Source organism: Sorex araneus, chromosome 11 (assembly GCF_027595985.1).
Source record: "Sorex araneus isolate mSorAra2 chromosome 11, mSorAra2.pri, whole genome shotgun sequence".
NCBI lineage: Eukaryota > Metazoa > Chordata > Mammalia > Eulipotyphla > Soricidae > Sorex > Sorex araneus.
The window spans coordinates 42,808,772-42,831,096 of NC_073312.1; the positions used below are offsets into that span (position 1 = coordinate 42,808,772).

The window sequence follows — 22,325 nt, forward strand, 5'->3', positions numbered from 1 at the left end:
TTAAACTTTAAGAATAAAAAGAGGAACTGAGTACAAAGCCAGGAATAAACTACTGAGCATTGCCAGGTGTGGTCCAACCCAGGCCACATAGGTGAGGTGTGGCCCCTCAGAATAACTGGAGGAGCTACTGGAGGTGATAATATCAAAGTTTAAAAAATAAAGCATTATGCAACTGGACTTTACATATATACTCTTCGTTTCTTGTGCATAATTGTACAAGCAAATCTTGGAAGGTGTTACGTTTTATGTTTCAATGAAGGTGACTCCAGACTGGAGCACGGCCAACCAGGGTTCAATTCCTCTGCCCCTCCTGGAGAGACCAGCAAGCTACCAAGAGTATCCCGCTTGCATGGCAGAGCCTGGAAAGCTACCCGTGGCGTATTTGATATGCCAAAAACAGTAACAACAAGTCTCACAATGGAGACGTTACTAGTGTCCGCTTGAGCAAATTGATGAGCAATGGGATGACAGTGCTACAGACAGAAGGTGACTCCTCCCTATAATATCAATCTCTTATTAGTAGGCCCAAACAAATATTGTCAGTGCTTTTAAAGTTCTTGCAAGTGAGCACAAAACCCCACCTCTCTAATGAAAAAATAACACACGACTTGCATGCACAAGGCCCTGCCTTTGATCAGCAGCACCTCATGGTCCCTGTGTACCTCAGGGAGTAGCTCTGGAGGTCCACAAGCAGTGCTGCAATGGCCCTGATGGTCCCCAGCACCTCTGATACATGCCAGGTCTACATGGCCTGGCTAAATATTGCTGGGAATGTCCCTGGCTCCCTGAACACTACTTGAGAGGTCTAGTGAGAGGGACGTAGCCAGAACGTATCTGCCTAAAGGAGATAACCCATAAAATAAGTTGAGAAGAGAAGGAACTGTTCTTTGTGAAACCATTGCTTAGAGCTTAATTTGATTAGACTACAAAAGACAAGCATAGTCTTAAGATTAAAGAAAGCATACCCTTACATCTAACCTTATCTTTAAGTGCTAAATGTTCAAAACAAAACACCACTGATGCAGGGACTAGGTTCTATCATCAGTCAACCATGTATCATTAAACAAGTCACCTCAGAGCTATGAGTTAGATTTTCTAAAACTATATAAATAAAATAAAATTGTGGAAAAAAAAAACCTTGAAGGTTTCAAACTAAATTGAAATTATATGACTATGACTGTATAAGTAAAAATCTGTTTCCCGGGGCTAGAGTGATAGCACAGCGGTAGGGCATTTGCCTTGCATGCGGCCGACCCGGGTTCGATTCCCAGCCATCCCATATGGTCCCCTGAGCACCACCAGGGGTGGTGATTCCTGAGTTCAGAGCCAGGAGTAATCCTTGTGCATCGCCAGGTGTGACCCAAAAAGCAAAAAAAAAAAAAAAAAAAAAAAAAAAAAATCTGTTTCCCACTTTCTGAAATTATAGTAGGAGGCACTTATGACCAAATACCTACAATTTCTGGACCAGATCATAAAATTTACAACTATTTCTGATGCTCTCAAAACAACTTTACAATGTAGGTGTTAGATAAACAAGAAAACAAAAGCAGATAAAGTCGTTTACCAAGTATCAAAGACCCTACATGGGGACTGTGCTGAAACTGCCATACCAAATCCCATTTTTCCTTCCACAAAAGTTTCTATTACATTCTATTTACAGGCATTATTTCTACAGACCTCTAAAGAGATTTTAGAAGAAGTCCAATTAACTTTCTTTTCAAGGGCACAATCAATCCATTCTGCAAATGATATACAATTAACAATTTAAAATGTTCCTTATGTACTCACCTGATGCAACAGACGTTTCAGTTTGAGTAACTGAGTTTTTACAGAAGTGCAATCCTGGACCATGTGCCGAAGGGTCATCTCATCCAGAATCACTGTATTTTCAGGTATATCTATAAACATCTTTTGAGTCTGGAAAAATGGACTCCCTCCAAAGCTTTCAAAATGACCCAAAGGAGAATCTCGATAAGGAGAGCCTCTGGAACAGGAGGGGTTGGGGGGTGGGAGGTGGGAGAGAAGTTGGAAAAAAAGTATACAATTTAATTTTCAAGAAGCAATAAAGGCAATTAAATTGTTATAAATAATTACAAAATATTATGATAGTAATTGTAAAATCATACAGAATTTTCATATCTACACTAATTTTCTACTCTTTAGTATTCCACTTTAAACTTCACAGAGAGTGATAGCACAGTGGATAGGGCATTTGCCTTGCACGGCCGACTCAGGTTTGATTCTCCATCCCTCTCGGAGAGCCCAGCAAGCTACCGAGAGTATCCCGTCCACACGGCAGAGCCTGGCAAGCTACCTGTCGTATTCAATATGCCAAAAACCATAACAATGGAGATGTTATTGGTGCCTGCTCAAGTCCTTTCGCCATAATGAATTTTATTAATTCATTAAATAAATTAATAAATTTTTTGCAATGTGACAATGCAGGTATTTACTATTTTATTCAATCATAATTCATTTATAATTTCCCTACCTACCAATGGGTCATAAAATGAAGTTTGAGAAACATTCTTTTCATTAATTCTTAAATTAACTTTATACTTCACTAAAAATAATATAAGGTAATAATCCATTGGAAATTATTCAAAGAAATAAATGAGTGCTAACAAAGGATGCTATTTTTTGACCTTGGCTAAATATGCTTACTACTGTGATATTATCACATTCTAGAAAATATTAATTTTATGAGGAGAATATTCATCAACCCCTTTCTTATTTTTATTTTTTAATTTATTTTTATTTATTTAAATTAATAAAATTTTCTTTTTATCAGGTGAGTAAAAGTCTAGAAAGCAAGGATGAAAGAAAATTGGGCTGCAGTTTCTCAGAAGAATGAAAATCAGATGAGGAACAAGGACTTATACTATATGACATAAATATGAACCAGATTCAAAACTAATGAATTTAAAATACTTCAAAGGAAGAGTGATTACTGGGTGCAGAAATGAAGAACTGGCCTCTAGAAAAATCAAAAGTCATGTAAACAAGCCAGCCCTGAAGTAGGATTTGAGCTAAAACTCTGGCTGAAAAAGCTAGTTATTGAAATAATGTTTGGTTCATAGTTTCCAACATTCTCTACTGCTTATTAAATAAAATTCCTATGCCCTGAGTTGCATTTCAAGTCCTCTCACCATAATACCCAACTTATAGCCTCTCCTCGTACAGAACTGCTTCGTCCTCCACAAGCCCTTTCTAACCTCCTCAATAAGCTGAAGAAATCTAATTACATATCACTTTGAATAAGATGCAAGGCCTCTGAAAACAGAACTATACCTCATTCATTTTTATATTACTGCAGATTGTTTGAATTCAAATCTTACCTGTCAGTGATATAATACTTTGTGCTTCATTCTTCTGATGTGTGAAATGGGAGTAATAATTTAACACTTTGATAATCAATATCTGTCATTATGCATGTGTAATGCCCCCAGAGACTGACCTTGCATACTAAGAGGGAATCCTTATGTAAATTATGGGTTTCTGTAAAATGTCTCAGTATTGATTCATCAACTGTAACAAATATATCACTCAAATGCAACATATTAACAATAGGGAGAAACCACATATATAAAAGAAGTTGAGGCAACAAATTAGATTTCTCTACTTCTCTTCACTTCTGCCCCTTATTTCTGTAACCTAGGAACTAAGTTTAGGGGTCAAAGCAATATTACAGTGTGTAGGGTGCTTGCTTGCATGGATCAGACCTGGGTTCCACCAGGAATCACCCTGAGCTCTACTGTGTCCCCAAAACAAACAAAGAAATTAGGTCTAGGGGCTTGAAGACAGCATGTGGGTGAAGCACATTCCCCAGCGTGTGCAAACAGAGGGTCTTGGGTATCATCCCTGGAACTGCGTGCTTCACCATCGAGGTGTCACTCTGCTGTCCCCTGAACATTGGGTTAAGTGTCCCTAGGCTCCCCAAAGCTGCAGGGTGGGATGCTAATCAAAAAGACGTACTCAGGGTCAGGAATGTTGCTCAAGTAGCAGAGCAACATGCTCAGCATGTGCATGGCCCTGAATGTGACGCCAGCTCCACAGGACCCCCTTGAGCACTGCTGAGTGTGGTTCTAGTGGTCTCAAGCATCACTAGGCCTAAGCACTGACCTGCCAGGATGAGCATGTTTGGGAGTAGCTCTGGGCCGCAGTGTAGTCCCTGCATCAAACAATGAGGTCCAGGACCATGGAGCAGGCTCAAGTCTCAGGGCACGAGACTTGTATTTACAAGGCCCTGGGTCTTACCCCAGTCACTACATGGCCTCTAGAACACCAAAGAACAGGGTGTCGCCCTAGTGGCCCTAGTCCCCAGCACCTCAGGGGACAATGAGAGAGATGGAAAGTCTATTACTTTTTTTTTTTGGTTTTTGGGTCACACCTGGCGATGCACGGGGGTTACTCCTGGTTCTGCACTCAGGAATTACTCCTGGCGGTGCTCAGGGGACCATATGGGATGGTGGGATTTGAACCCTGGTCAGCCACATGCAAGGCAAACGTCCCACATGCTGTGCTATCACTCCAGTCCCAGAGTCTATTACTTTTTTAGAAAAAAATAGGCAAGAAAGAAGGAAGAAAAGTAAATAAATATAGCATCATAGAATAACAATGTAACTAAGTTAAGTCTTGGTAAAAATAGCAAACTCTCTAGTAGTTTGTACAATGAAAGTCCCTAAAAGCACAATAGCTGTTAAATTCAGCAAAAACTAAAAAATGTAAAGAAAGATGCTTCCAATAATACATTTCCAGATAGGTTGTATCTGACCTATCTGGTGCCTCTTTAGTAAAAGGTCCATGCTCACAAGTCATTTATTTGACCTGATTCTGAGTTCACTCCTTTAGTTACAGTAGTTTGGGAGAAGGGGAAGGGGTGGACCAAATATCAAAAATATAGAAATTGTTTCAAATCTCCGGTGGTTCCGGTGTAACCGGAACCTAGCCACAGCCATGCTCAAGGCCCCTCTCCACACATTCGGACAAGCCTCACGCATGAAGGTACCGGCAGAGGAACCGGCAGTGTGTGTAATCCCATCAACAGCCAACATCCAGAGACTTAAAAGCAAGCTCCCAGAAGCGATATCTAACTTACTTCTTCCTCTGGGAGAAACTAGCAAGCTACTGAGAGTTTCCTGCCCCCATGGGAGAGTCTCTAAAGCTTCAGATGGTGTATTCATATGCTAAAGAGGGTAACAAGCTGGATCTCATTCCCCTGACCCTGAAAGAGCCTCCAGTGCAGCATCTTTGGGAAGGCGGAGTGGAGAGAGGTTTCTAAAATCTCAGGGATAGGACAAATGGAGAGGTTACTGAGCCAGCTGGAGAAAATGGACGATCAATGGGATTTCGTGATTCGTGATTCGTGATTCGTGATTCAAATCTCAGCTGAGGGCCAGAATAATAGTACAGCAGGGAGGACCAATCCGGATTTGATCCCCAGTACCTCATATAGTTCCTTAGTGATCCCTAAGTGCAAAGCCAGGAATAAGCCCTGAGTATTGTCAGGTGTTGCAAAAAAAAAAAAAAGAATTATAGTATAAGAAAAAAAATTAGATCTTAGCTGCTTTAGATATTAATATTAGTTTAAACAAAAAACTGACTAAAAAAACCCTACTCTTAAAAGGCACTTTAGTAATATGAAGGTGCATTAGTTTTTTTACATCCTCATTTTCTGGGTAATATTAAAAATACTGAGCTAACTGCCTGAAATGCTGACTCAATATTTATTGTGTCTTTCTCGTTGACATCAGCAGCAATAAAAAAGTTCTTGCTAAAGTGAAAACAATTTCATTTATTACTCTTGTACACTGATATTCAAAATAACCACCCTTTTTAATGCATCTATATAATTTCTCAGTAATTCTCAGTATTCTCATTTCTTGTTTCATTTGTCAAGTATTTATGTAAATCCCATGAGAAGAAATTGTACGTTTGTTGAGGAGGCTATATATGCCAACCTTAACCAAACCATTCTTTATCTGAGAAAGGCTCTAAAAACAGGAGAGCTTTTGGCCTTGCAGAAATTGCTTTAACTTTTCTCAGCTCAACAAGGCAAGAAAACCTTTCCCTCTGAAAGCTACCTCACTTCTATGTGAAAAAATAATGTTGGTGTAGCCTAGTGCTATGAATAGCCTGAAATGTCAACTGCATAGTTCACTTTTATGATATTCATCATGTCATTTATTACTGGGTTTTGTTCAGCAGAAAACACGTCTGCAAGCCAGGTGTTTCCAGTGGACAGACTGGACAAAATTTTCAGATGAGTAACATCCTTAATTTTCACACCTACTCTTGAACCATATCCAGTTCTGCTCTCAATACTATCGATATACACTCAGGAACATCTGCCTGAGTCCAACTAAGCCGTGAGCTTTGGTCATCACATCCAAGTTAAGTGCAAGAAGCTTAGAAATTTTTCTCAAAGTCTTCACTTTCTGTCTATCTGAGGAAGTAATGCATGCCAGTGAGTGAGGTGAGCCAGGAGGGCAACAAACACCTGATAACTTCACTTATCTGTGGTATAATAGAAGAACAACAGGAAAAGGGAATGCTCAGTTGCAATGGGGGGAGTACCCAAATTACCCTTGACCCTTAATCATAGATAGTACAGGAGAGGAAAGAAACTGGTGGGGGTGTGGGGAAGTAAGAAGAAATAGACAGGCCATACCAAGGGCGAAGGTCAGGTGCCTCAAGTATATCAAGTATTGCAGAGGTGTGATATAAGTGTATACATGTATATACATGGTATATGTGAAAAATATAAACTACATAAGTCACAGAGCCAACAATACTGCAAGTATAAGATAGAAACTATAATAAATAAACGTAAAAGCATGTCTGCCAAGGAGGCAGGCAGGAGAGTAGGAGGGAACTTGGGGACACTGGTGGAGGGAAGTTGACACTAGTGATGGGACTGGTGTTGGAACACTATGCTCCTAAAATTTAACTATGAGTAAACTATGCACGTCATAAGGCCTTTATGTTTAATCAAAAAAAATATTTTACAAAAGATTACCAGGGGATTAGGGCATTTAAGGAAGAGTTAAGAGTCAGTTATAAGGAGAAGTGGGAAAAAGAGATCAAGGACACAAACGATTATCTATGATATAATTTTGTATAACTTAGTGTAGTCAGATCAAGTACCAGTCTCTGCAAACTGATGCCAGGCTGCAAGTGTAAAGAGGTTGAAAACTCTAGCTTTGTGGAAGGTATAGGGAAAAACTAAGAAGAAAAAGAAAAAAGGAAAGTTGAAGAAAACAATGTCAGGTGAAAACAAAGCACAATGGCGAAATGATATGATAAAAATACAAAGGAAGTACACTAGTGCTTGGAAAAATCATAATCCTATAATTAACTCTAGCAGCAATTAGAATTGAAGGAGAGAAGGAAAAAGGAAACAACAACTAATAATCTATGGAATGGAGAGTCAGGCTCAGTGGTCAGGACTCAACCTTACATGCACAGGGACCTGAGTTCAATCCCTGGCATTGTATTGCTATGGCTGGTCCCCAGCAACACTGGATCCATTCAACTGTCTAGCACAACTGGCCAAGTGTCCCCATGAGTGTTCCCAGGGCCCCCTGTGCACTGAGCACTGCTTGGGACCCCTCCCAAATAAGTTATAGAATGCAAAGAGAAGCTTTTACACATGTAATGTTTAACAGGCCCAGTTTGGAGTCAGAGAGCTTAAAGGGCTGGAGTACATGCTATGCATGCGTGAAAATCGATTTTGATCCCCAGCACAACAGGTCCCCTGAGTGCTACCAGGAGTAACCTCTCAAGCACTAAGCAAAGTATTATGCTTCTGAGCACTGCTCAGGGTATTGTCCAAAACAACAAACAACATCAATAACAAACAACAACAACAAAAACATGCAGCTTTAGTGCAGTTTTCTTATTAAAGCAATACATAGAGAGAAAAATATTAAGTTTTCAGAGCTACAGGTTAAGACTTGTTTTAAGGAAAGTTTCCTTTTTATCACCAAATCCCAATCACTGGCTCTGAGGGATACAGCTTTCCAACACTCTCCCTATGCAACAAACCCAAAGACTGTGGAAAAATATATGGTTAACTTATATTTATTCATTACAAACTGGCATGCTTCAGCCTACTTACTGGGAATTTCTACACCAAGTAAATTAGATTAGCAATCCCTAAGAATGCTGCATATTTCTTTCGCCTCATTGATAATCACCGGTGTGAACTATTCACAAATAATTAGTACCTCAAAATAAATGATACAGAGGGATATATGATTGTTTTTAGTTTTTAGCATGGTTTTGAGTCACACTAAGCAGTGCTCAGGGGACCATTATACATTGGGAATAGAACCAGGGCCTCCTTCATGAGAAACATACACTTGTATCTTTGAATTATCTCTCTGACCCACAAATGTTTTAAGAAATGGCTACAAATTCTATTTTTGCATGTTCTACAAAATCATAATGTTATATTTATCTTAAAACATTAAAGACACTATGCAGCCCAGTACTGAAAAATAAAATCCCAGTTAACTTGTTCATTTCCATATACATCTGATCAGAGATTCCTATTGACATCAGGAATATAGATTCCAATAGATCTAATCAGTCTCAGCTTGACCATCATAAGGAATAGAAATAATTTCCTCTATACTGTTGATTCATTTTGAACAACCTGATTAATAGTCTCAATTTAGCCTGAAAATAGAGACCCTTTACTTTAAAATCCATAGATAGCTTTGCTCTCTTGAATTAGGAATCATACTTATTCGCCACCCGTGGTGTATTCAATATTCCAAAAACAGTAATAGTGACGGTCCTCATTCCCCTGATCCTGAAAGAGCCCCCAATATGCCAATGGGCTACACTAGCACGCAACAGGGACGAATGGAGACATTACTGGCCCCCGCTCGAGCAAATCAACGAACAACGGGATGACAGTGATACAGTGATACTTATTCATATCTCCAAACCAACAGGCAAGTTATGAACTAGGAATACTTCTCTGACAATGCCATTCTACTGCATAGTTTGTTTTGTAACTTTCCATCTGAACAAATACTTACCTAGTATAGACCCCACGCTTCTGCAATTTCTGCACTCACACTTTTCAGTTAAGTAGTACCTTCCCTTGCATACCACTATCATAAACAAAAAATGCTGCATCTCCTGTAGTCCAATATGTATCATTCCAATGAGGCACCTTATCATCACTGCACTGTGCTAATGCATCACAATGAACTACGTTTTTTTTCCCCCAAAGACTACAGCATCCTGGCAGCAGGAAATATCAACTGTTCACCTTCATGTTAAATGAAAGGAACGTGGTGATGTCAATGTTATATGGTAATGCCAAAGGTTCTACTAAGTTGATACACTTTATAATCCTTTTTATTTTCCTCAAGTAATAATCTCAGACTTCATTACCATACACAGATCTCAACACCTCTCCCAAACTCTTACCATCTTGAGAATCTACCACATGGTTCAACATACAGAATCTCAAAGATAGTTGTTAAAAAAATAGTATCTGAAATATTTCATTGTTTAAAATGTAGAAAAAATATACATTTTAGATATCAGGCTACTTTATTTTAATTTTTTTTTTCATTTTCTTAAGTTGGCCTTAAATTTACATTCATATAAACCAACTATCAGAGATGGGGGAAGCAAAATCTTCATTATTATCGTAAAGGCTATCTTTATATTAGGCTCTTGCCACATTGTTTCAACTCCCTGATGTTCATTGCTTCTCAAATGCCAAGATATGAGAACAGAAAAAACAATGGAAGGATAAGTATTCTGTGTATTCTTCTAAATTTTATCCTTGCATCAAATTTATCACAGAATCACCTTTATTTGTGATCCACTATAGAACCATTTTTTTTCACTTGAGCTAGAATTCTTTGCACTTAAGATAAAAGTAACAGGAAGACTTAAGAAATTTGTCATTATTTCTACTTTGGGAAGTTGTCTGTGACCTATCTATAATACAAGTAATTTTCCTTGTTAGAACTCATGCATACCAACCACTTTCATATTTCTGTCTCATAAATGCAAATCAATTCAAGGGAAAGATTATCACGTAAATCTTAGCTCACTTCGAGCTTTGTGTACTGTTTCTGCTGCAAGGAATTTTTTGCTTACTTTGGTTTTTGCTTTGGACCACAACTGGCAGTGTTCAGGGCTTACTCCTGGCTCTGTGCTCAGAGATCACTCCATGAAGTGCTCAGGGGACCATATGGGATGCTGGAGATCAATCCAGAATGGCTGCTTGCCGGGCAAATGCCCTACCCATCACTGTACCATCTTTCTAGCCCTTCTATAAGAAATTGTAAGAATTATTTTATTTTTTTCCTTATTTAGCTAAATGGGCTCATATCTCTCCCATTATTTCTTTATTTCAACTTTATTGTCTATGTTGAAAATATGCTCCAATGACCTCAAATCCTCGTGGAATAACAAGAGTAAAACCAAACAAATAACAACTATCACCACAGGGTGCCTGCTATAAGCGAGCCAGTTATAACTTTACACACTTTCATTTCTGATTCTTTAAGACCGAGACATATTATTTTCAATAACGTTTCACAGTGGCAAAGTAAAGTAGAATGAATGAAAATAAATTATCTAAGTTCACATTAAATTATAAAGCTAATTTATGACAGACCAGTTTTGCCCTCAGGTTTAAACAACTATAGAACTATATAGCTCAAGGCATCTGTTCAAATGAAAAAGAACGGGATGCTTCAAAAAAAAAAAAAATTCTAGCATTGTATAGTACCCTCTATTTTTAACATTACCTGAAGACTTTTCATTTAAAGTTAAAATAAGTTAAACACAATGTTACATAATTTTACACGTTATTTTTTAAATAACATTCACAAAGTCAACATTTAATAATTACCAAATGAAAACTAGGAAATAGTACTAAAACAAAGGTCATAAAGAAAGCACTTTGAGAGTGAATTTTTTTTTTAAAATAGGATTTAGGCCAAAGGAAAGACTTAAACAGGCAATTTCAATCAGCAACACATATAATTTAAATTTTTCTTTGGTGTCTCAGAAAACCAGACCAAGAAGCACTTTAGGAGAAGAATTATGATTCAAAATTAAAGGGGAAAAAAAATAGAAACTGAACTTCACTCACCGGCTCAGGTCACTTTTCCCATGGTGATGATAGTGGTCGGGATGGCTGAGGTGGTAATGTTCCTGCCCACTCCACCTCTGGGGTGGTCTTTTCCAAAATCCTTCCTGAGACTGTCGAACATTTCTGTCTGATCGGTCAAAGCGGTTCATATTGTCACACTCCACTAGACAGATTCAAAAGCAAAAACACTGCCAGTAAGTACTCATTCTATTAAAAAGTTAACTACTTAGAGCTCGATAATTAAATGCTGCTAAACACATAAAAGACCTATTCAAAAATTCCAGCCATTTATGTTCACTCGTAAAATATGATTTCCAGAAGAAAATCTTGCAGTGAAAATGAAACTTTTTTAACTCAAGCTTTCACAACACAGACACTTCAGTAATAATTAACAGCCCCATTGTTTTAAAACAAGGGACTTATTCTTAAAATCAACGTTATACCTTTCAAGCTCTTCTCCGATCAGTTTTAAGTAGTTTCCTACATTAATGCTAGCTGAAAACAGGTTCTAATTTCAGAATGAAAATGATAAGAAGTAGGTTTGGAAGGTTTGAGTCGCGTAGAGAACTCACTCCTAAAAACTGAACACCACAATTAATTTTCACTGATTTCAAGAAGCACTAATTAACTTCCATCACAAGTCGTAGTTTTAAATTAAGCTCAGTTAGAAGGTAAAAGCTTCAATCTGTCTGCTTGTTCAAAAAGTCTAAAATACCACTGAAAACAAAGCCAGTACTTTGCAGCAACAAATAGTACACTCCCTAAAATCCAAATGCCACAAAAAAAAAACATGAAAAGAATCTCTTTGAAATACCCCAAGCTTCTCTTTCACTTACCCAAATACTTTTTCCTCACATATCTGAGCACTCACTAAGAGAGTTACTTTGTACAAGGAAGACATTGTGTCGCTGGCTGCCTACTCAGACATAGTTGCATACAAGGCACTGACAAACAAGCCTTCCTTCCTGCTCAACTCCCAGCCCTCCCTGTGGGAAGCAAGCCCAGTTTACCCTGTGACTCCATCTTCCCTCGGTGCTTACATAGCTACTGACTTAGAACTGTTACTAAAAATACAACTAAACACCAATCCAAGTCAGAAGAGAAAGCTCTCTCTAGTCCGAGAATTATTGCTTAAGAAAGTTTAAATCCAGCATAGCCCGAATTACTTGTAATAAAACTTTAGAGATCCATGTAATTTCCCCAATTTTATTTTTAAAACTCATGATTTAAATAACAGTTTTCATACGAACTAAAACCTGATTTGAAATAGTGTCTCATTACAGTGTGCAAGATAAAAACAAAGTTCTTACTCCAGAAAATAAATGACTAGAATAAAGTGCAGTTCTCTTTTACACTGATTTTGTTATAATGGATTTCTTAAAAAATGAATAATTAGATAATTTCACCAAAATATTTTGTTGATTGGAAAAATGAACTTTGAGAAAATTATACATTTTGTATTTTTTTTAAGAAATATTAAAACTGTGCATTTGTATTTCAAACAATTTTTTGTCATTTCCTGGGATAAATTAATGTCTGTTTTTCTTTTTCTTTTTTTTTGCTTTTTGGGTCACACCTGGCGATGCACAGGGGTTGCTCCTGGCTCTGCACTCAGGAATCACTCCTGGTGGTGCTCAGGGGACCATATGGGATGCTGGGAATCGAACCCGGGTCGGCCGCGTGCAAGGCAAACGCCCTACCCACTGTGCTATTGCTCCAGCCCCGTTTGTCTGTTTTTCTTAAGCACAATTGTAGAAAACTCATTAGGCAAATAAAGGCATGGTGACCACTATGCCAAAGACTGGAATAGAAAGTGAGACTGCAGAATAAAAGTAAATTTAAAAATTAATACTCCTATCAGTGCACATATGTGACACACTGATAGACGTGGTTAAGTTCTTAAAAAAATATTCCTACATAATATTAAAATGTTTTAGTTTAAGCAATTCTATATAGCAATAGGATAATCTATACTTTAAAGTGCTCAGAATACATAGTCATTTCTTAATTCAAGGCAGGTAGAAGTCTATTTACTCTCTTTAAAATAAACTCTGGCATAAGAAGTCTGACATATAATTAGGATATCATGAACACAGGGCACACTAGATAGCAAGAAGACCCTAGCAAACAGTACTGAATAAATACTATGTGTTAAATACCATGGGAAATGTCAGTGGAGATACAAATGAGCTGTTCTTCTGTTTGGTGAAGATCACTGGCACTATGAGATATGGACCATAGTTGGGAGGATGTGGCCCTGCCTCAGTTCTTCACCGCGTAGCTAACACTATGCAATGTATCCTAGAATATGGTTTTCACACCTATCTTTACTGGCAGTATCCAAGATGGCATCCAGAGACAACCACCTGCTAACCCCTCTTTACCCTATACAACCCACTTTACTTCATTATACTTACCATGTGACATACTGGCATGGTAAGTGACATACCAACCCATGCTAAAATAGTTTACAACTGCTATTACAGCCCTGTGTAAAAGAACATTATTCTTTTTGAACCTTACACAGTTCTTTTTGAAAACTCCTCCTTTCCTCAGAAAATCTGTAATTAAATCTCCCTCTGCTTTGCATAAAATCAAAGATTATTATAAAAGACTCAATGGAATATTCTGAAGGAGTCAATCTGGATTTTGTCCACTTCGCTCAGTAAAAGCTCCTTTCAGGAAAACTCTGTTCTAGCTCTATGCTGCCTCATTATGATTTCTAGCCAAGAAAGGAAGGGATGGAAGAGGGAGGGTGGGAAGAGGAGTGTCCAAGAGGAGAGGGAGGGAGGGAGATTAAGTAAGAAGACTAAGTAAATAGCATGTTGAAAAGAGAGGGAAGCAGGGAGGGAGGCAAGGGGAGGGAGGGAGGCAAGGAGGGGGAGGGGAAGGGAAGGGAGGAGAGGGAAGGGGAGGGAAGAGGAAGGGAAGGGAGGAGAGGGGAGGGAAGGGGAGGGAAGAGGAAGGGAAGGGAGGAGAGGGGAGAGAAGGGGAGGGAAGAGGAAGGGAAGGGAAGAGGAGGGGAGGGGAGGTCATGTAAAAAATTATGAAACTTGTTAGTACTAAACCCAACTAGTACTGAAAAAATCATTTACAGAAGAAACTACAATTCTCAATGATAATACTATAATATCATGTGATTGTATATTAATTAAAAAATTTGTGAAACTTTAAAAAAAAAGCATGAAGTAGTGTACCTTGATTCACACCACAATTTGATAGTGAGATTCAATTAATAATTAGATCTTTTTCAAATGGGAAAAGTTTAGAACAGATTGAGTAAACAGCATGTTAAAGAATGTATACAATATAGAAGATAAACCTAAGGATTATATTATATATTATAAATATGCAAAATTCTAGGCATAAACCTGTAGACAATGACTGAAAATTATTAGAAGCTTCTGAACACATAAATACAGTTGTACTTTTCACATTACCAAATTTGCTTGAAAGACACTTTAGAACACAAAGGGAGCAAATATCCAAGAGTCTGCCAAAAGAAATTTAGATTCAAAATCATATCCTTAACTAAGATAAAGGGCGAAAAACATTAGTTTGCTCTTCCAAATCTGTGTTCTCTGTTGGCCATCTATCTCTTCTCTGCTTTTTTTCCACTCTGGAGAAGCCCGTGTTCTCTCCTGAACACCTATTCCTCTCTTTGTCTCCTCTCACATCTTTCAAGAAAATCCCTTTCAAAAGAACAACTTTGCTTCACTTAAAAAAAAGAAGAACACTAAGGAGGTGAAAGAATTTTAAGACCCTACCAAGTCACAATTCAAAAGTAAAGTCCTTTCTCTTTCTATTCTTTCCCTCATTGTAGGCTCTGAAATTTGTCTGCCCATTGACCTGGTGGTTTCCCTATCTCTCAAGCTAATCAAAAGCCCCACAGAGTCAACAGTCCTTAACCTAGAGAAGAGATAAAATGCATCACAGTGATTTAAAGGCTTGGGATCATTCTGAGCTGAAAACCCTATCTATATCCTTTCTAAAGTCTAAATATGTAGGGAGGGATGAGACAAAGAGTACAGGGAGTAAAGTGCTTGCCTTGCACACAGATAATCCCAGTTCAATCCCCAGCATTATAGATTTCCTGAGAAATGCTAGAGTGATCCTTGAGCACAGAGGAAGGAGTAAACCCTGCAAAGTCAGGGCCCCACATGGGGCCCAAACCCCCCAAATAAATAATGATTATTTGGAGATATTTACAAAGCAGTGAAGACCCAAATTTTAGATCTCTGTATTTTTACATTAGATTTAATAAAGAGTGGAATGATGGAGAAATGTGATAAAATTAAGGAGTATGAGGTCATTACAGTAAACCAGAAGAAACTTAGCAAGCACATCCTGTTAGGATTAAGATTCTTGACATCCCTTATCTTCAGGGATAAGGAAGATCCTTCTCTCTAGGTAAAGAGAGGGCAACTGACACATGAAGATTTTATGTGCTAGTACAGCAGTGAAAGATGAGAGTGGGGAGCAAGTGGTTACAGTGGCTTTCCTGCTTCTGCCATTCCCTTCAACTCCAACTTAAAATAAAACATGCAAAGTATTACGGGAGTAGTATTTTCTGAATATCATCATTTCACAGAAAGCAACAGTGTTACAAAACATTTCACAGCAACAAAATATTTTTATGAGAACAGAGACTTGTTTTTGAGTCCAATTATATAGGCAAAGAGGATAAAATGCACTGCCAGCTTCAAGGATAGGCTAAGACCCTTGAGAAAGCATTCAGAAGTATATCCTGCAACAAATGTGATCCCTTTTCCATCCTTCCTGCCTGTGAAATATTTCAGTTTTCTTTTTTCAAAATTTTATTTTATTGAAGCACCATGAATTACAAAGCTATTCACAGTTGAGCTTTTTGACATACAATGTTCAATTACCAATCCTGTTACCAGTATCAACTTCCCTCCACCAGTGTTCCCAGATTTCCTCTCCTATTCCCCACTCCAGCCTGCTATCTTGAGAGGCATCTTTTAAATTTGGTTATTGATAATGTAAAGAGCCTCAATGCCTGACTTTCAGTAAAAAAATAAAAGCACCTAAGAGAAAATAAGACTCAGAATAAACTGGTGTTCTTCACCTTTCTCTATCCAACTCAAATAAACGTGACAGGAAGTATCCTCCTCTGTGCCATACATGCCACCTGAACAGATAATCATCTACTACACAAATGCATTTGGCACGTAAATATTTTCCCAATAAAGACATGGCAAATCTAGGCCCAAGTCCCAAACTGAAGATATTACTGAGGGGTCAGTCTTCATGTTGACAACAATTTCACTACCATTGTTAGAATGAGTCCGGATGAATCTATAAAGGTTCAGAATAACCCATTCAAACCTCTACCACATTCATATTTTAGCCTAAACTGTTAGAAGCTAAAAGGGACTAACACCAATAGTCAAAAGTATACTGCAGGTGTGAAGAGCACAGAGAATGTGTAAAAATGGTTATATATCTATGGGACAAAAAATTGTTCAATAGGCTCTCCTTCACCTGCAGCAGGTTCAATCCCTGTCACTGCTGTGAATGACCCCTGAACTGGAAGTACTCTGAGAACGAAGAGGTGTGGCCAAAAAAAAGCAAGAATACCAATTAAACACTTCTGGGGTCGGAACAATAGTACAGAAAAAAGCGTTTGCCTTACATGTGCCTGATCCGGGTTTAATTCCTGCCATTCCATATGGGTCCCCTAAGCAATGCCAGGAATAATTCTGAGTGCAGAGTACAGAGCAAAGCATCACTCAGTGTGGCCCCAAACCAAAAAATAATTATATGTATAATATATATGTTATATACACACACACTTCCGTTTATGAAACAAGTCACAGAAATAAAATGCACAATATGGTGACCATAGTCAATAAATAATGCTGCATCGTTTATATGAAAGTTGCTAAGAGTCCATCTCAGTAAGTTTTCAACTGAGTAAAAAAAATTGCATTAGTATATTGTGATAAATATTAATGAAACACTATGGTGTTCATTTTGCAATATACTCAAATATTGTATCACTAAGTTATGTACCTAAAATTAATGTGTTACATATCAATTACAGTCCTTTAATAACAAATTTGTCACCAACAAAATATATTTTAAATTTGTAAGTATACTAGAAGATTTTTCAACTTTGTACTAGTAATTGTAATATGCCTAGCCTCTCAAAAAAAAAACCCTCAGGAGGTAAATATAGTAATACAGGATCCCACAACTATAATAGTCATTCCACAGTTTTGATGGTATATACTTAATCCTATATTATCTTTGGTGTCTCTGAAGATTATGAAGTTTATAACCATGATCTGCTGTCTTAAAATATATCTCTAGCTTGAAACAGTGTTGGCCTTTCTCTAGGAAAATTTATAATATATGTGAGGTTTTACCCCAGAACCTTCTTCATACTTTGCATAAGTTCCCAAATAAGAACTCAAATATTTTTAATTTTAAACTAATTCTACTTTCATCTAATATATGCATTAGTTTTTCCTGTATTCTAAAGATGAGGCATGCTCTCAGACAGACTCCATCTCTACGTCCTGTTTTAGCTCAGAAAGGATTTAAGATTTCCAAAGGTAAGTTGTTAAAATTCTATTAAAGTAAAATGCATTACGCAGGGTGTGATTTATTTCAAGGAGCTAAATCCTTCATCTAGCTGTTAAAACTTCACATTAAATCTCTTAGGTCATTAAGTCTCATTTTTTTTTTTCCACTATAATTTTCAATGGTTTATATTTTTCTTGTGTGTTCTACAATACCTTTCAGCAGATCTTCCTTGTCACTTCAGACTTTAACTGCAGCTATGGTTTCTCACATCTACTAAACTGTTTTGCCGGAAAATTATGCATATCTCCAGAAAGCACTGTGCTGAAACTGTCTCTCCATAAGTGCTCTTACTGACTCTTCACCAGTGCTCTTAATGTCACTTTTTTTTTTAGATTTACATTCAAATCTAAGGAGTTTTGTAACTTAGCATGTTCTTCTTGGGCATCGCCTATGATTTTTTTCTCTCACTGACTGGAATTCAAGTTTGGGTCCTTAAATATCCCAAATGACAGAAACACTGTCCTCATGTCTCTACCACTACAGTAGAGTGGATATTATTTTCAATTGTTCACCCCTTTAACAGAACTATACACCCGATGTCTCCCAGAACTTCTCATAGTGAAGAGTGTACACTTCCTGCTCTCAATAGTGTTAGGCTTGGTCATATGATTTTCTTTGACATCAGCCATGAGAGTAAACTCTCCAAAGAGTTCAGATCTCAAAATGAAGAAATCTATGAGACCTGAATTCAATCCCACCACTTTAGTCATCCCAGATAATCCATAGATTGATTAAGTAGAAAAATAAATGTTTATTTTGAAAGCCAGTGAGATTCTGACACTGACTTACATAGCTGTTTGGCAGCACGTTTTATTATTAACACTTGGCCAATGTGACAAACGTAAGCAACAAACAAGCTCCTACTATTGCAGTGAAGTACTAGAACAAAGTTCTACTCTTTACTGAAACCCCATGCAGCCCAGCCCCAGGGGCAGTCCTAGGCTATCCCTAGGTCTTAATCATTTCTTAAAATAGAAAATACTACAAATGCTATATTAGTAGAGTAAAAAATGCCCAGGCCTCTCTTGTATGTGGACTATGTGAAGTACCACTCCAGTAGTTACTAGAATTTGGAGAGGAAAACAAACCGGAACTGGAAGAAAGAAAATATTGAATAACTAATTTAGAATGCCATCATTTTCCAGAACTAATATTTCAAATATATTCATCAACTTAATGACTTACTACTAGTTCATAAGTTAAACTGTACTTGCTTCTCTAAACACAATTCTTCCTAAAATTAAAATGAGATAAATGGAAGAAACAATTGGGTATGTACACAAGAAAAAATAAACAACAAATCAGAGACCTGAGTGATAACTCATAGGGGTGGAATTGATTTCTTCCATCTGTGAGAGGCTGAGTTCGATCCACTGCATTATAAGGACCCCTGAGCAACACTGCAGACCTCCAGCAACACCAGGTCTGAGCAGCACGTCACAGGTCCCCCAAGCATGCTGCAAGTGGTCCTTAGTACTGTCAGAGAGGTTACCTCTGTTTAAAAAAAAATCTCACCCTTATAGTTAAAATTTTATGGCATAGCTATACTATGCTACTGAATATATCCATTTAAACAAGTTTCAAATGAAACTATTCATATCATTTAAGACTGATTCTCCAACCATGAGGGCTTTCTCAACTGACTTTGGTACAGTTGTAAGACTGTACAAAATAAGTAGCAAATTGACTATAGTCATATAGTTCAACTATATGCCGCTGAGAGTTCAATTTTGCTCCTACTTACCATTTTCAAGAGGTGTATCCTCAGGCAGATCCACATCAAGCATAAGGTCATCATCTTCCAAGTCACAAGATTCAAGATTGTTCAGAATATCCTGTGAACAGAAGCATTAAATTACTTGATTTAGCTAAAAGGATGTGTATAATAATTTTTAAAACATTAATATGTAATAATCTGATGCTATCCAATGCTTGTAGCCAAGAAAAAAATAGATTTAAAAAATAAAATTGGAGGGCTGGTTAGTACAGAGGTTAGGGTACTTGTTATGCATGCGGCCAACCCTAGCTCAACTCCCTGGCACCACATGAGGTCACTCCTGAACAGAGCTAGACTCAGCCCCAGAACCATAAACAAAAATAAAAATTTTATTTGTTAATTCTGTGAGTGAATTCGGAGTAAGTACATATAACCTGAGGTACATTTCATCTGTTAATAATGTCCAAAATCTTATGTTCTCAATAGAAGAAAAATTTCAATATGCTATACTTTGTTTCACTGCTCCATTAAGAGTGGTTTAACAATTTAAATTCTTGATTAAAGGATTAAAAATCCTTTCTGTTGTTCTTGATTAAAGGATTAAAATCCTTTGTGTTGTTCACTTCCTTCTCTTGCCTACATCTGGCAAGATCTTACTTCCTCTTACTTGGAGGATTTACTTTATTATGGATACATAAAAATATAAATGAAGGACAAAGATTAAGTGGAAAGTATCACTGTTAGTTCTTAAGTGATATATAAACAAAATTATATGAGTGTACTTTAAAGAACTTTATATGTGTCATTCCACAAAGTAAAATATATTTTGACTACGTTGTTTGAACAGTTAATGACTTTGCTTATGATTAAAACTTGACGTAAATTAAAAAATTTTAAAATAAAAATACTACTTAAAAAACACACTCAACTAGTTATTTATAATTTCCTTCTGTCTTCCTATTTACCATATTTAAAAAAATTTTAATACACTGCTCACCATTTGTGAAACACTGCTCTAAGTAACTTAAAATATTAATTCAATTTTTAAACTTCAATTAATCCTGTGATCAAGCCACCAATATTATAATGCTGTTCTAAATAATAAAACTAAGGCACAGGTCACCTAAATAGCCAAAGCTAAATATAGACATAAGAATATGAACATGGGGGATGATGGCCACATCTGGTAATACGTGGCTATTCTCTAGCTCCATGCTCTGGTGGTCACCCCCGGTCGTGCTCAGGAGAGTATTTAGTAGCAGGGGATGACTGAGCTGTGGTCTTTTGCAGCAAAGCATGTGCTCAGTCCTTTGAGCTATCTCCCCAGCGAGCATATGTATGTCCATGTTACTGACAAAATTCATGCTCTAAATAATTAACCTGCTAACATTACATAAAATGGCAGAGAATCTCCAAGAATTTGTGATGGTTGGTGTGAGAGAATTATTTCTAGGAACTAAAGTACTTACACGAAGTATAATATTTATTTCATAAAAAATTTTGTTACATACAGTTTAGATAACATGCTAACAAAAGTGTTCATGTTAATGGTTCTGATGGACTAGTTACTGCAAACAATCACAATCAAGGTCCCCAAGATCCTACATGTAGGATACACTGTACCTCTGTCCCTATGAAGTGATTGTTCAATTTCCTTTCTTGTGCCATACCCACCTACTGCTACTGCATAGAGCATCTCTACTGCCTTGCTGGTTTGCCTCAATTCATTCTGTTTTTATAACAGGACTAGAATAGTCAAAATAGAGTAAGCAGTCACTTCTGGGTCTCTTTGCAACCATGAGAGCTATCATCTATCCTTTAAAATATCCTTTAAAAAACATAAGTTTGTTTCCAAAGACTCTTGTTCTAAAGTCTAAAGAACTAAATGAAAACTTCAGATAATAAACTCAGTTTGACCAATACCCCACTTACAATTCAATGACTGTATATTACAGCAAGACATTTTTAGTACTGGTAAGTAAAGTGATCTCAAATTCACAAATCTGAAAAGTCTCCATGATGATAGCCACTAAGTGAACAAAAAAACCTGGGAAAAAAAAGGAATGTTCACTTTATTATAGGTAGCACTATAGCACTGTCATCCCGTTGTTCATAGATTTGCTCAAGCGGGCACCAGTAATGTCTCTATTGTGAGACTTGTTACTGTTTTTGGCATATCAAATACACCATGGGGAGCTTGCCAGGCTCTGCTGTGCAGGCGGGATACTCTCGGCAGCTTGCTGGGCTCTCTGAGAGGGACAGAGGAATCGAACCTGGGTAGGCTGTGTGCAAAGACAAATGCCCTACCCCCTGTGCTATGACTCCAGTCTTTTTCCTCTATGTCAGGTATTCCACTCAAATCTTTTTTAAAATTTATGTTGCAGGGATTTTCTTCCAGATCTTCTCTATACTGAAGAAAAAAAACTGAAATAATCGATTTACTATTAAACATACACATGCATAAACCAGTGTAATTATCTAATATTGGCAAAATTTTTAAAATTTGGATTTACTTTAGTGTGTGTGTGTGTGTGTGTGTGTGTGTGTGTGTGTGTGTGAGTGATGAGGGTGCAGTCTTTTTGTTTTATTTTGTTTTCTCAGTACCAGAGATCAAACCTCACACATGCAAGGCACATACTCTACCACTTGACCCCACACAACCATGGCCCTCAAAAGCAAGAATTTTTAAGAGCCTCTTTTTAGCATGAAATATAAAGCCTCCTAAAAATAAATTTTAAAAAAACACTGAAAGATGACAAAAGCTAATAATGGTTACTTCATAAAACAAGCAGACAATAAATATAATGTAGAAAAATGCTAAAATTAATGAGACAGGAACTTTCACAAGAAGTCTGCTTGTTA

General features: G+C 37.3%; 1 protein-coding gene across 6 annotated transcripts in view; it reads right to left on the bottom strand.

Annotated features, from left to right (window-relative positions):
• CCSER2 (coiled-coil serine rich protein 2) overlaps nt 1–22,325 on the bottom strand; it is a 128,042-nt gene that overhangs the window by 39,300 nt on the left and 66,417 nt on the right. For 5 of the 6 annotated variants that reach the window (XM_004607421.2, XM_004607422.2, XM_055118773.1 and 2 more), the window contains exons 5-7: nt 19,491–19,581; nt 11,135–11,297; nt 1,789–1,984 (exon numbers count right to left, since the gene is read on the bottom strand). In XM_004607421.2, coding sequence (XP_004607478.2) covers nt 1,789–1,984; nt 11,135–11,297; nt 19,491–19,581 — 450 coding nt within the window. Of the gene's footprint in view, nt 1–1,788; nt 1,985–11,134; nt 11,298–11,970; nt 12,097–19,490; nt 19,582–22,325 lie in introns of those variants that run through there. The other variant, XM_055118775.1, reaches the window with a different exon arrangement.